Below are 15,019 nucleotides of genomic sequence, written 5' to 3'. Positions count from 1 at the left end.
CCATATTTTCGACTTGTACTTGCCAAACTTTGAAGATTAGTGAAGGCAGAATGGCTTGGCTCGCTGTTTATATACCGACTCCGGAATTGGCGCGCTGCTCCCAGATTGGTCAAATCTTCCCATCGAAACCGACGATGATTGGCTCCCGCCAAAAAGCGATCTTCTAATCGAAACCAACCGGTAACAAAGCAATCCTCTAATCGAAACCAACCGGTAACGATTGGCTCCCGCCACAAAGCTGCACGAGCGTGTTCTCCAAGGTCGTCACCTCACATGCACCAGAACGTGTACGATCGATCCTCATTCCTCAATCAACACTGAGGTTGAACAAGATTCCGTCATCAAGTACACGTGAAAATCGTTCTCAGATTCATGCAAGAACGTGCCAGTCGGTTTAGGATAGTGAAGTAACGTTAGTTCTGCGTGCATGTACGTACTACAGTGTAGTACATGTTTGACGAACAGGACTCATTTGTTGGGTTTTAGGGACGAGAGGGTGAATATGGAGAGGTATAAGTCTAATATTACCTTCAGCCTCGTGAATATGGGCGAATATTCACTAGTTATACAAACCTCGGCTTCGCCTCGGTTTGTATACTAGTGAATATTCGCCCATATTCACTCGGCTTCAGGTAATATTATATACGTATTCCAGGTACGAGACGGTCTTTTTTAGTAGTGCAGTATGCAGGTCGTACAGACAGCTCTAAGCCAAGTCTACAGCTGCTGCTGCTTTTCATAACCTCTCTTTTCAATCGAGTCCGCGGTACGGGTATTAGGTGCTAAGTTAACGTCTTGATTCAGCGACTGCTGCGTAGACTGTCACAAACTTGTTCTGTACTTGGGACAGCATTGTGAACATCCGCTCCCGTAATGGGACATCCAATCGTCAGGTTACAAGATGATTGTCTGTGTGTCTGTGTCTGTGTGTGTGTGCATGTGTCTGTGTGTGCATGTGTGTTTCTGTGTGTGTGTGTGTCTGTCTGTCTGTCTGTCTGTCTGTCTGTCTGTGTGTCTGTGCATATTTTGTTTCAGGGCCGTGTACCACAACATCGTATACTTCTTTGTTTTCTACAACATAGTGCTCGGTGTTGTGAGTGTTCTACTACGAATGCTTTTCGTGGCCGCTTTCAACACTGTCATGCTTATGAGGCTGAACCGACCTCTCATGCCTCGTGGATGGGAAAGATGGGATTTCGGTAAGCGTATCTCTGTGTCAACTGTGCTCATGTGCTTGTCGAGACCGGCAGGTGGGTGGGTGGACGTGTGGGAGTTGCGATGAGAAAACAGGTAGCAACTGCTGGATGGTGTTATCCCGTGGGTGGGTTAGTGGCAGTCCCCACAGCACTGCCTGCTGCTGCTGTGCTGGACTAGCAACTGTCTGTATTGACTACTGATCATGGAGAGATGAACTCTCGGTGGACATGCGGACAGTCATGGAGCAGGCCGCATGATCCATCAGTCGCCCCACTGTGGCTGCCATGCTGATTGACACCTGTGACAGTGTTCCTAGCTGCATGTGTGTCTTTGGTCAATGTACAGTCAACTTCGCTAGTAACGACTGCGGATATAACGACAATTCGCGAATAACGACAGAATTTCCATGCCCAGAGCAAAATCCCATCTAACTGTTACACATAATTATAATGAGACTTCGGGTATAACGAGACTTCGCGAATAACGACACTTTTCTGATGCCCCTCCGAGTGTCGTACGCAAAGTGGACTGTATTTCACTCCTGGCTGCTAATACAGGGAGGAAGTGCATGTAGGAGGTATTGCACCATCTCACAGAACTCACCAGACTATCTGCAGGGCCGCCGCCACAGACTAGAAACTTCTAATAATAGTATAGTACATGTGGGTGGAATGCAAGAGAGCAAGGGGAAGAAGAGTGCTGGGAAGGAGAGTGCTGGGAAGGAGAGTGAGAGGTGCACACACACACACACACACACACACACACACACACACACACACACACACTACTACTACTACTATTGACAGCTGCCAGAAATGGCCACGCCGCTCCCCAAAGGGAGGTACTGTCAGAGAGGTTAGGGGAGAGGTAGGCAGTGCTTCAAATGGCGCTCCAGGTCCTGTCGCCTCCGAAACTGGCGTTGACTACAGACTCGGCAATGATGTTCAAAGTGCTGGCGATCAGTCACTGTAGGGCGCTTCGGGCGGGGTCCACAGCGATGGCGCTTGAGGCCAGCAGTAGACTTGAAAGTACGCTGGCAGGCAGTACACACCGGGACCTCGGCAACAGGAGGAGCATCAAAAGGCGGTCGGTCGTCACAGTTGTCACTCCCTACACACACACACACACACACACACACACATCTTGTACAGGAAATCACAATCCTAGCCATCACCACATCGGACTCACAGCTACATGTGTATGACAGTGATTGTGAATAAAGGCAAAATAAAGGCAAACATCAGGACTTGGTGAAAGTTTAGCTGGCGAAGTTCATCGCTGGGTGCAACAAGCAAGTCAACCAAGGTGACCAGCCACATTGGCCGTTGCTTGCAGTTGGTGATCAGGATTGAGGATAGGTGATGCAATGCTGATTGATGCTCTCTCTTTGTGTGTTCCTTCATGTAGGTTATGCTGCCTATTGTGGCTTCCTTCGAATGGAGTTGGCGCACACACACCCTTGCATGCTGGCATTCGTATCTTTGCTCAAGGAAGAAGCGGATCGTCCATTTGCGATGAAACAAAGCAAAGGTATGTGTATGTGTGTATGTGTGTGTCATTGAAAATGCCATACATCGCACTAATGCAGCGTAGTCACGCATGCACACACGCACACACGCTCGCGCATGGGCGCGCGCGCACACACACACACACACACACACACACACACATGTGCGTTGCGTTCGGCACTAGCATATAGGTGTGTACATGAGTGCAACCGTAGTCTTGACCTACCACTACTGATGGATCTCACAAGCATTCGCATTCGCTTGATACTTTTCTTGTTTCTCAACTTCCTTGTCAGCAACACGTCAATCACCATGAACGGTGGTGTAGATGACCAGGACAGTTTCGGCGGGTGCATCGGCCCGAACAGTATCAGGTCGGCAGTGGTGAGGTGACAGTCGGAAATGGAAGAAATTTGCCTTTGAGACTTTCGGGCGAGCACTGTCGCCACATGGTGAAGAGCAGTGTTGTTTAGTGAAGCAGGGCGCACCCCGTAGAACCGGGTTACACCAGAGGGAAAGTGAGAGAACGCATCATGGATAAATCGTAGTCTGGACGCCATCATGTTGCTTCCTGGGGTTAGAGTGAACAGGGTGTTGCCATAGTAACACTACCCCAACAGGGTACCCGTGTCACGTAGAAAGTAGCCGGCCTGGAAGCCAGAAACCGCTAATAGCACTCACTATCCAGTATCCTCAACACAGTCGCCCTACTAAACAAAGAACAAAGAAATCAATGATTCTCTCTCTCTCTCTCTTTCTCTCTCTCTCTCTCTCTCTCTCTCTCTCTTCTCTCTCTCTCTATCTATCTATCTATCTCTCTCTCTCTCTCTCTCTCTTCTCCTCTCTCTCTCTCTCTCTCTCTCTCTCTTTCTCTCTCTCTCTCTCTCTCTCTCTCTCTCTCTCTCTCTCTCTCTCTCTCTCTCAGCAGGACATGACACACTTCTCTCAAATACATGGTACATGACCATTGTACTGGTAGCTTACCAACCCTGGCTGTAGCTTATTAACCCTGGCTGTGTGTTCCATTGTGTTTCTCTGTCTATTTCTCAGCTGTCAGGCGTTGGCATCTTGCTTACACCCTGGTCCGCAACCCTGACCTCATCTCTCTGCGTCACCGTTATCTGGGACATAAGGCAGGCCGGGAGTCTGGACAGCGGCAGATCTTGATGCATTCGATTTCAATGACCACGTCGAGTGATCACCTTCTCCCCGAGAATACGTCACTGAATGCCACATTGAGCGATTCAGAGCTTCGGAAACTTTACCCACACACTGAGGCTTCTATGGCATGAAATAAAACTACCAGTCGTCTGTAGTGTGTAGCGTGTAGCATGGATTTTACGGGCGAGAAGTGCTGCTATCCTTCTTTGTTGTATGGTACATGTAGTTGATCTACCAGTACTGCCAAAATGCCTATGGTCTGCACATGGCTATGTGTGTGTGTGCGCGTGTGTGTGTGTGTGTGTGTGTGTGTGTGTGTGTGTGTGTGTGTGTGTGTGTGTGTGCATGTGTCACATGCATGATTTAGGGTAGTATGTTGTGTTCTTGGCGAGCTGGACAAGCTGAATGTTGTGTTTTTTTTTAATAAGTCATGCTAATCAAGTGAAAGTAATTTTGAGGCATCTTGCAGCTTCATCTGTCAATCAGTCTTCGGTTTTCTTCGCTTTCCACTAACCTTTGTTCAGTTTTTCACTTTAATATCATTAGCCATAAATAAGCATTTCTGGTGCTGACCCCTGATGTTTGGTGATTTTAGTTTCCGATATTTACTAACCTTTGTTCAGTTTTCCACTTATCGTTAGCCATAAATAAGCATTTCTGGTGCTGACCCCTGAAGTTTGGTGATTTTAGTTTCCGATATTTTTTTAATAGCTTTTATCTCTTTTGAATCCTGTTTCTTTCCTTGGATATTTTGAGCTTGAAAATCTGTTCCACTAGGTCTGTTTCAACCAAGAAAATGCGGTGACCTGCACTATTTTATCCATACTTCCTTGCCACTACAACTTAGTTTTTTTCTGGCCACGTTGCAGGTTGGCAATGTTGATAAACTTTTCGAATCCAGTTCCTTCGGCATTGGAATGTACAAGTCGTGTACTTGAGCTAATGTTACTACTTTATCCGTGGTTCCTTGCTGTTACATTTTGATAAACTAGGGGCTGGCTGTAGGAAAGCTCCTCCCGGGGGGGGGGGGGGGGGGCTCAACAATTGCCAATAAGCAGGGGACGGTCTCAACCATGTCTATCAAGCTGCATGGCGCAAGTCCGGTGCTGGAACAATATCGGTGCCCTGCATGACTTGGAAGTTAGTTCTTGAAGAAGTCCAATCATGTAGGATGTGGACAAGGGAGAATGACTCTGGACCTGGTTACTGATACCATAGTGTTGACACGATGGCATTACGAGAGAGAGAGAGAGAGAGCATTGGCTCAACCATGATGTGTTCACCTCGGCGGGAAAGGAGTGGTTGATGCAGGCAAATTTTGGAATGAAACGTTCCATCAACAATGACTATGAAACGGACGAAACAGTGTCACTCAAAACAGATCTTATAAAAGTAGCATACATGTACATTGTAATCAACAGCAATGTCAGCATTGCCCAGCATTGCCCAGCAAGTTCTACAGCTGATTCCTGCTGCAGCAATAATAGATATTCTTTTTAAAAAGGTGCAAGCAGACACAACGACAAAGATCTGAAAATATAGAGCAAGAAGAAATCCGAGAAACAGCGATTTTCATGACAGGGTCTTCTCTAATGTAGAGATGTCTTGTATGGATGACCTAACCGGGCACCAGGCCACCGGGCACCAGGCCGCAACATGCAATGCCTGCCTTCACAAGTGGGCAGGGACTCTAGTAGTTCATGCATACGGCATCGTCAACGGATTAATTTTAGAAATAAAAGGAAAAAGAGAATGGTGGGGACGTATAGCAAAGGGGCAAGTGGAACACCTAGACCGCTAGAGTTGATAGCTAGTAAGCTGCGTTCTAGATAGTATCTACTACACTAGTATTGTGTTTCCTTTATACAATAGCCGGTGAGTAACGTACACTAGCCGGTGAGTAACGTGAAAGACCAGAGAAAAATCAGAAAATAAACAAGCGAATGAACAAACAAGCTAACGGACTAGCAAAGGTGCGCAAGAGCAAAGCAAACTTTTCCGAGCGTTGTCGCTAAGGCAGACACGGCTGTTCGAAACTAGATGATGGACACCTGGCCCAGCCAGAGAACCAGCAGACAATCACAACAGGCGCACAGTGTGTGCACCCACAACCTGACTTGCACTTGCATGGCCGCAGCACTGCACTGACTTGTCAGTGCAGTGCAGAGAGGCAGCCAGCCATCGCAGATCACCTGCGTTGTACAGCACACCTCTGCATGGCTTGAAGCAGAGGCAGCAAGAAAGCCATCCCGTCCATTCATGGCGAGAGATTAATTATTTTTCTTAGCTCTGATCGGGAAGTAAATGACACAGAAGAGAGCGACGGCGACAACCAGCAGGACGATCACCAAACAGCACATCTTCTTGCGTGCCTTCTTCTGCTCACCAACACACAACAGATATGCAGCAGAAGAAACACAGACAATGGTAAGGATTCACTTGAAGTACTAGCACTGTTTTTGTACTTACCCACAACACAATGTCATCATGTGACAGCAAGAGTGGATAAGCAAGACTACGACAACTCTATCTCAAGCTGCAATGGACTGACCAAATGGCAGAGATTCTTCTGAAATTATTTATTCCGTCATATTATGGCAGCAGAAAGATCAAGGGCGCATGCCTTCCCGTGCTTGTCATGTAGACATGTGAGTACATCAGGTTCAGGCCGCATGAATCTACTGGCCATCGTTCTGCTTCCACTACCGTAGCCGCGATGTAAAAGTTCTTTGCACTTTTCATCTCTGGCTACACATGATGGCATCAGTGAGACAAACTGCAGTGAAAGACTGATGTCCTTAAAAATTTCCACGGGGGCTGAGGGATTATCGAGTTGAACACTCTTGGATATGAACTCCTGCTGACAGGAGTCAGTAACAGGTCATTATTACTTTCCAAGTGTCACACTATATGGCTGAAATAGCTTGCTATCTACAGCATTGGGCAGTACATGCGTTATCTTTTACCTAGTGACATTTTCTGGCGGTCGGGCTGGAAAAATGCTCGTAGAACTTGCAGTGCGGCTGCTGGCTGTAATATACGGCATATTTTTACCTAGTGCGGCCGCAGCCTAAGCCAGGCGTGAGCCAGCAGCATTCAAGTAACCTATTTGCAGCGGCATGTGCTGTGATGTTTCTTTCTCACACACCCTCGCTCAAAAACCGACACACTGAACAACCCATCATAACGTACCTGGTACAAAGCTGCTTTGCTTAGTTGACGATTTCCCTCTTCCACTTGATGGTGACCAGTCTCAATGTGTTCCTCAATGTTATCTATAAACGAAATGAACAAACGCACAGATCAGCAAAGGTGGGTGTATTAAAGCTGGCCCCTGGGTGTGCGTGAGTTAAAAGAAACACGGCTTCGAGAAAGACAACACGAAAAAAGCAAGCGTCAATCAGAACCTAGCTAGAAAGTATACATGTAACTTATTCATGACATTGGACCCTGGCTAATACTTCAGTGCATAATTCGTTCAAGTGGCGAAAGTGCTAAATTTCTATTCAGATCATGAGCAAATATCATTACTGACGCTCTGTGGAGGCATCCACCACCCTTAGTGGACGTCCAGGTAAGCTAAAACTGGAGAAAGAAAGAAAAAAAAGGTTTCTTCGGATTACTTTCGGACTGCTGAAATTTCTGCATGGACTCGGGAATTGTAATCGATAGTAAAAATTTCACTCTGATAAGGCGACAACCTGTCCAAGAAAACCACTACAACCAGGACCAAGGGATGTTATTTCCAGTGAAACGACCCTGGATAAGAAGACTACTTGTATACAGGGACCATATTTGTAAGGTCCTTAGCCAAAGTGGTCAGAGTAGACAGGTTTCACTGTAACAACTTACCGACAAGAGTTCCCTGCTCTTGCACCAGGGCACCCAAATCACGGAAGATTTCATTGATCTCCAGGATGTCTCTCTGCAGTAGGACAGATGCAGAATCACGTGTACTGTAAGTGATTTGTGATGGAGCAGCATAGACAGTGATGCTCAATGAAACCTGATCACCTGATTGTTTGTGAGCCAAGTTTGCGCCCTTAGCATTCAGTTAACATCCCAGTGTTGGCAGCAGGTCTAGGGCTGCACAGCACCCGGCACAAACTTGATTCACCTGATCAGATATCATCAAGCAACACTGTGCATACACCCACTTGATTCACCTGATCAGATATCATCAAGCAACACTGTGCATACGCGCACATCCAATAAAAAGCAAACTTGCCGTTATCTGACCAACTGATCAAAGTCTCACGCACATACATATTAGGGAGGTTTCGCTCTAAATTACGTATGAAAATAACGTAGGAACTGCACGGAATTTTCATACGTAAAAATCAGAGCTGTTGGGTTTCGCTCTACGTGATTTCTCCATGACTGCTAAACATGCGTTGTTGCTTTTGAGACGCGTTGGCTGCATGCACCCACCGCATGCACCATGAACCGAAACCGCATTTTCCATTTTATTTTGCACGTGGTGTACGGTGTGTGTACCTTGTGTTTCGCGCGGCTTGAATGTTGCCATGGACAAATGCGGAAAATGCGAAAAATATTTCAAAAACTCCTACGGAGGACCCAACGTAGGAAAGTGCTTTCCTACGGAAATCCGTAGAGAGATTTACGTATGAAAGTTGCCCTCGCTCCCCGGCGCGTACGACATACGGATTTTCATACGTAATTACGTAGAGCGAAACCTCCCTAATAGCTACATGCAATTCACAAACAGCAACAGTGCAACCAGGTCCTTTCTTTGCTGTTACTCGGAGTTCCGTGTCTGCATAATAGCTGCATACATAGAATGCTAAAGCAGGCTGTAATATACTAATATTGGACACAACTCTCCCCTGATAGCTTACTGCACAGATACAACCGCCTTGGCACGTGCTTACCGGTATGCGCTTGGGCACACTTGTCAGTGCGGCAGGTAAGAACGCACTTCGAAATACTACCCAATCCACACGATCATCCACCAAAACGCACACAATGTGACACATGTTGTACTCACTTCAATTTGCTGAACCTGAGTTGCTCTTTCTTCGTACTGCTCGGTTTCGAACTCCGCCTGCATCGTCTGCTGGTGAACCGCTCTATAGAAGCATGCATACACACGGACACACACACATGCACACGCGCGCGCACGCGCGCACACACACACACACACACAGCATGGAAACAGGCACCACACACACACACACGATCAGAGGAAGAATTCTACTGTGCAACACACAACAAGCATGTCAGTGCAGTTATACCACAAGTACAGTCCTACCCCAGTTATCCAAACATTTTCAGGCGAGCTGCTTTCAAGGTGTGTTCTAATAATCCAAACCACCCTTATATTATGCACTTAGTGATGCTCACATATTTGTCTCTACTTCGCTGTCTACTCTTCTTGCTAGCAAGTTAGGTAAGTGTACAAAGCAGTACGGTAAACCAGACACTCAAAAAGGAAATCAAAAATCCACAACACCACATGCCAAAAAATGCACAGTACAGTCAGACCTCGCATAACCGCACACGTCCGTTTTCCACAAATATATCCGGATAAGCGAAGGAACCGGATACTGTAAAAATAAGTAATTTCACAGATATCCGGCGTACTTTTATTTTTAATTATTTATTTGGTACTTTCCGTGCATCTGCTTCATACCTAAAATTTCAATAAATCCAACAAACACTACACTACAAACACATATAATCCAATATGAAACTGCTTCTTTGTACCTAAAATTTCTGTTCACCTACCCTGGCCTTTTGCCCTCATACCGAAAATATTGATTTCTGAAACTAGAGTAATCGAACGCACATACTGTATGATTGTATCCATGGCATATGCTGTAAATCAGCAACCAACGATTTTCTTCCGGATGGCGAGGAATCCAGATAAAGGAGGACCGGATAAGCGAGGTCTGACTGTACAATGTACAACATACAAATATCCGTGCGTTTGGATAATCAAGGTACTACAAAACTGGAAAATTTAACGACCAAAGTTAAACGTTTTTGTAATTTGGCATGACAACGTGCAGAAAGTTTAACGATGCCTATCTGGCCACCCATCTTTACACAGACATCGCAATAACGTTTCTTCAAATACTGTACATGCAACGAAAAAAATTGGTCGTTAAAACGTTAGACTTTCCGGTTTTACAGTATTTGGACAACCGGGGTTCGGATAACCGCAGTAGGACTGTAGTACTTATAGGAGTAATATCCTGACTCTGTTACGCGTACACTACTGTACACTAATGACCGTACGCGCTGCATGCCGTATGTACGTCATGCAGGCTGTCTCCCGTAGGTCAGAACTTTTGATGTGCTTCTCTCACGGTCTCGAGACTTTTCTTAGGTTTCGCTGACCTGCTGGTTGTGCATTTCTTGCTCCTCATATTAATTTACTCTTCTATGTCTCATTGTCCAAACTATATCATGAATAATACTACATCATTACCATGATGTCAGAAGTGGGATTTGAACCCCCGCCCACATACGTGGACCAGAAGAAGCAACGATCATGTGACGCTATACACAGTGTACCACCGGATGAGGACGCCCCTGGCATGTTTCTAGGCAGCGTCGAAGCCGGACACGACCCTTGGTCCGTGCCGGTGGAAGTTGATAACTCCCCAGTCACTATGAATATTGCCACTGGAGTAATTCCCGTCATTGTGCTTGCGAGGCTCCGTCACTGGTCCCTGGTACCGCTGTCTTTGTCCCAGACAGAAAAGAGCCCGGTATCGTCACTGCCGAGCATTCTGCCCGGTCGCTAATTGTCGAGACGCTGTCCAGTTCTGTTCTCCGTCGCAACCGCAGTGCTCTCATCATCGATCCTCCAGCAGTTCCTGTCAACTCTGAAGACACCGGCGAGCCAGCATCTCCCGTTCAACGCTCATCTCCAGTTACTGCCGTTCCCAACCGTTCAGGTAGAGTCACCCGTTCTGGACGTGCTGTTCATACACCCAAAGGATATAAATAATTTGCAGAACTCTGTTATTTCTTCAGAGTGTTTCCAGGATACTTGCATTGGGTCTCTCAGACTTTTTCTCTTCTCATGGCGCAGTCTTGCCCGATTCTGCTAGCCATTTAGCGGCATTCTTCCGTCGCTGCTTTATTCTTGTTTCGCTATCTCTCTCTTGCTGTGCGCCTTGAGGGGGGGGGGGGGGGGGGGGGGGGAGAGATGTAGTAATATCCTGACTTGAATGGGGAGATGTAGTAATATCCTGACTCTGCTATGCCTACACTCATGACTGTATGCGCTGCATGCCGTATGTACGTCATGCAGGCTGCCTCTCGTAGGCCAGAACTTTTGATGTGCTTCTCTCACGGGCTCGAGACTTTTCTTAGGTTTCACTGACCTGCTGGTTGTGCATTTCTTGCTCCTCATATTAATATACTCTTCTATGTCTCATTGTCCAAACTATAATCGAGAATAATACAAGGCTCTGCCCTACATGGGTATTGAGCACTCTTCGGACAGTGAAGCAAACCACTTGACTATATCGAGAATAATACTACACTTATCATCTGGAAGTGTAAAAAAAAAAAAAAAAAAAAAAACTTGAAATGCAAACACACCAGCTACAAGACATGACTGTACATGTACAGACATGTACAGTAAAACCTGTCAAGGCGACCACCTGTCCCAGAAGACCACCTGTCCCAGAAGACCACCTGTCCCAGAAGACCACCTGTCCCAGAAGACCACCTGTCCCAGAAGACCACTGCAGCCAGGACCAAGGTATGCTATTTCTAATCAAATGGCACTGGATCAGGAGACGACCTGGTTACAGAGACCACACTTTGAAAGTCCCTTGAGCAGTCGTCTTAGACAGGTTTCACAGCATATTACAAGGAGTAACATGGCTAACATGCGTACCTCCTGTGCTCCTCTTCATCAGCGGCAAGGAGAGCTTCTTGGTCATCGTCATCCTCCTGGAAGGGCTGAACAAGAGAACAGGCACGATTGCGACAGAGCTTTCATGTTAGTTTTACTTCAACGAGGGGACGAAGGTCACTTAGGCGTTTCCTTCTTCTCGCCAACACCCTTTTCGGGAGCTGTGCTGGGTTTGACACTTCAAAGTGCATGCTAGAGTGTACATTAGAGTGGTATGTGTGCAGGGAAATGAGTCTGGCCATGCCTATAGAAGTGAAAGAACAGAGTTGGCAGTTGGTTATGACCATAGTTTACACTTACATTGCGTTCCCGTCCACCTGGCGGTGCACGTAGCGACACATTCTCCTGAATGGCCTGGGAAGAGTGTATAGGGAGAGCAAGAAAGAACGATAGAGCGAAAGGTAGAAAGACACACACACAGACAGAAAGACAAACAGACAGACAGAGAGAGGGAGAGAGAAAGACAGAGAGAGGGAGAGAGGGAGAGAGAAAGACAGAGAGAGAGAGAGAGACAGAGACATAGAGAGAGAGAGAGAGAGAGAGAGAGAGAGAGAGAGACAGAGAGAGAGAGCGAGTGAGAGAGAGAGAGAGAGTGGGAGAGAGAGAGAGCGAGAGAGAGATAGAGACACACACACGCGCACATACACATACACACACACACACACACACACTAGTAACGATGCAAACTAGAAATATGATTCGGACCACAAATATGCAGGTGCTGACGCTAGCAATCGCCACATCGCCCAAATACAGAAAGACAGCACAACAGCCCTGAACCAAAAAGGCGCACACTGCATGCCGAGCACGAATGATAAGGGTTGGCAAGACAACTGCCTAACTGACTAAAGAGATCACATTCCTACCTCCTGCACTTTCTGATATCTTGTCAGTGAAGCTCTGAAGTCCTTGCGTAGTCTCTCAAGCTGTATCCGCTGCTGTCTCTGCAAGCAAAGAGCAAAGACAAATGGTGGAGAGTAAGCAAATACCGCACACAAATAGTATATAGTAACATGTCAATGTCATCCACGGCACAGGGCACGCTTTAGAGAGATAATGGCAGTGCCCTCGGCGAAGGCTTGTAAGAAAGCCTTTGCTCCCCACACTGGGAGGTTGAGAGATGCGAGGAAAACTCATGTTGTGCGACAGCTTACTTTATTAGCACCTTGCGTGGATACTCCAAGGTTCTTGAGCGCCACATTCGTGTCCGATGCCAACACCTGCGTGTTGTGAGACAGCGTGTGTCTGGATGGGCACGGACAAAGGGACAAGCACAAGAAGAAAAAGAGCAACTGTGGCATGACCGGCAAGAGTGCTGCTCCACTGAATGATAAAGTGGAGGATAGGCATGAAACAGATCACTCCACTCCAACACAATACAAACCCACGTCAAACACCAGTAGTCTTCGTTCTAAAAAAATCGACCTTCAGCGGGGAATCGGACCTGTTGATACATTTATATTTCAGTCAATTGTAACTCAATCATTTCAAAAGAATAAAATATAAACATGTAGGTTGAAGAGAAAACTTCTACCTGTCCACTGAAACAATCGCCGGAGCGCTCCAATATGCGGTTGCAGAGTTATGAAGCTCAGCTATCGAGTTTCAGCAAATGTCGCTCAACAGTGGCATGCACAGATTTGAATGGGGGATTTCCCCACTTTCCTGGGCATGCAGCGACGTAACATTGCTGAGACCAGAACGACTATTGTCAGAATACTGGCATTGCAACGAAGGCGCAGGGCTGCAGCGCTGGCGTTTTGGCCCTCGTTACTGAGTATCAGCCCAGTGCATTCCTCTTGTGAAGAGCTTTCCAGGAAACCCACGGTTGCAAAAACCGTTCAAAGGAATTATGACCCAGAAAAGAGTGCAAATATCCTGCCCCACAGCCAACACAGCATGCATAAACACAGTCTATAGTACTTACAGACGATTACGTAGTGGTTCTCCATCACTCGGTGTACCGATCTGCTTCAGCAGTTTCTCCAGCGACGAAACTGTGCAGAAGGAAGCCCCGAGAACCATACAGTAGCATCAGGACTTTATGCCAGGAAAAAATCCATGACCAAACAATCCATGGTTCACGGGAGACCCAGTCAGATTGCGTTTTCCACATCCGTAGGACCACTACCACCCTCAAGGATCAAGGCGCAGATAACACCTGAAGTGGTGGGAAGTGAGTAGATCGGACCCCTCACAAAGCGACCAAAGAGCGAAAATCCCATTGGCTGCATCCATGTTTGAAAAGCACATGAGGAGTATCCCAGTGCACAGTACTATCATAGCCCTCAGGCATTTCATGTCGGAAATAATTGCAAGCTTGGATGTGCGTGCATGAGCGTGTGTGTGCATATGTGTGTGTGTGGTGTGTGTGTGTGTGTGGTGTGGTGTGGTGTGTGTGTGTGTGGTGTGTGTGGTGTGTGTGGTGTGTGGTGTGTGTGTGTGTGTGTGTGTGTGAGAGAGAGAGAGAGTGAGAGAGAGAGAGAGAGAAAGAGAGGCGTGAGTTGCATACACTTGGGAGAGTCACGAACTCTTGATATTATGATCAATACAGACTATAGTAGTTACATACCATTGGACGATATCATCTGCGTGTTGGAACCCACTTTATCAAACTGGCTCGTGTCATCTTTGTACGCGCATAGAAAAGAGCAGAACATAGACAAAATTGAGTGAAACTCAAAAGTTGCCAAACTAATTCTCCCTTTCCTGTGAGCCAAACAAGCACAGGTTGGACAGAGTATTCGTGCACTAACCTTGCCAGGACACGCCCGCGGAGCCTGATGAGCGTCCCGTGGATTCCAGTGTTCCATAGCTCACCTCACCCCTCGCAGCTGATCCAAATTCGCCGCGAGACATGACTGCAGGTTCAGGACACAAGCCTACAAAATAATAATGATTGCTGACTCTCAGGTGTGCCCCAGCCTAGCTCATCAGCTGCTGTTACGAACTTGGTGGCTCAAAATAAATTCGTTCAAGATTTTCTCCTTCTGCTTCCTGTCGTGGATAAGGGAATACGTACTACCAAGAGAACTCTTGAAAATTGATTTGGTCTTCGGTGTGGATATTGACAACGCCAAAGAAGCACACTTGTGTTTTGAGTCTTTCGACACTCTTTTCAATTTTTTCCTTTTCATAGCTTGATGATGATGCATGCCTGGTTTCGGTTTGGGCCCACTCAAAAAGGATCACGATTCACGATCACATGACTCGAGGTGTGTTGACGTCACCGCTATCGTTGGACTGACGGTATTTT

The 15,019-nt window shown here is 46.8% G+C and overlaps 2 protein-coding genes across 3 annotated transcripts in view; one reads left to right on the top strand and one right to left on the bottom strand.

Moving 5' to 3' along the window:
* LOC135805410 (uncharacterized) overlaps window positions 1–4,828 on the top strand; it is a 47,762-nt gene extending 42,934 nt beyond the window's left edge. For both annotated transcript variants that reach the window (XM_065319439.1, XM_065319440.1), the window contains exons 23-25: window positions 1,036–1,199; window positions 2,605–2,727; window positions 3,756–4,828. In XM_065319439.1, the coding sequence (XP_065175511.1) occupies window positions 1,036–1,199; window positions 2,605–2,727; window positions 3,756–3,997 (529 nt within the window). In that variant the 3' untranslated portion in view covers window positions 3,998–4,828. The remainder of the gene's footprint in view (window positions 1–1,035; window positions 1,200–2,604; window positions 2,728–3,755) is intronic.
* Window positions 4,829–5,165: 337 nt separating this feature from the next.
* Window positions 5,166–14,886, bottom strand: LOC135805416 (syntaxin-12-like). Its single transcript, XM_065319447.1, has 11 exons — window positions 14,520–14,886; window positions 14,336–14,392; window positions 13,691–13,760; window positions 12,918–13,008; window positions 12,630–12,707; window positions 12,064–12,117; window positions 11,746–11,810; window positions 8,875–8,956; window positions 7,719–7,791; window positions 7,059–7,141; window positions 5,166–6,244 (listed from the first exon to the last, which is right to left on the bottom strand). Exons 1-11 carry the CDS (start codon window positions 14,620–14,622, stop codon window positions 6,137–6,139), a joined length of 864 nt encoding a protein of 287 aa, XP_065175519.1. The 5' UTR covers window positions 14,623–14,886; the 3' UTR covers window positions 5,166–6,136.
* Window positions 14,887–15,019: the final 133 nt, after the last annotated feature.

The sequence above is a fragment of the Sycon ciliatum genome, chromosome 1 (genome assembly GCF_964019385.1).
Source record: "Sycon ciliatum chromosome 1, ocSycCili1.1, whole genome shotgun sequence".
Classification (NCBI taxonomy): domain Eukaryota; kingdom Metazoa; phylum Porifera; class Calcarea; order Leucosolenida; family Sycettidae; genus Sycon; species Sycon ciliatum.
The sequence above is the reverse complement of the archived record's forward strand: the minus strand, read 5'-3'. Positions and strand labels throughout refer to the sequence as shown.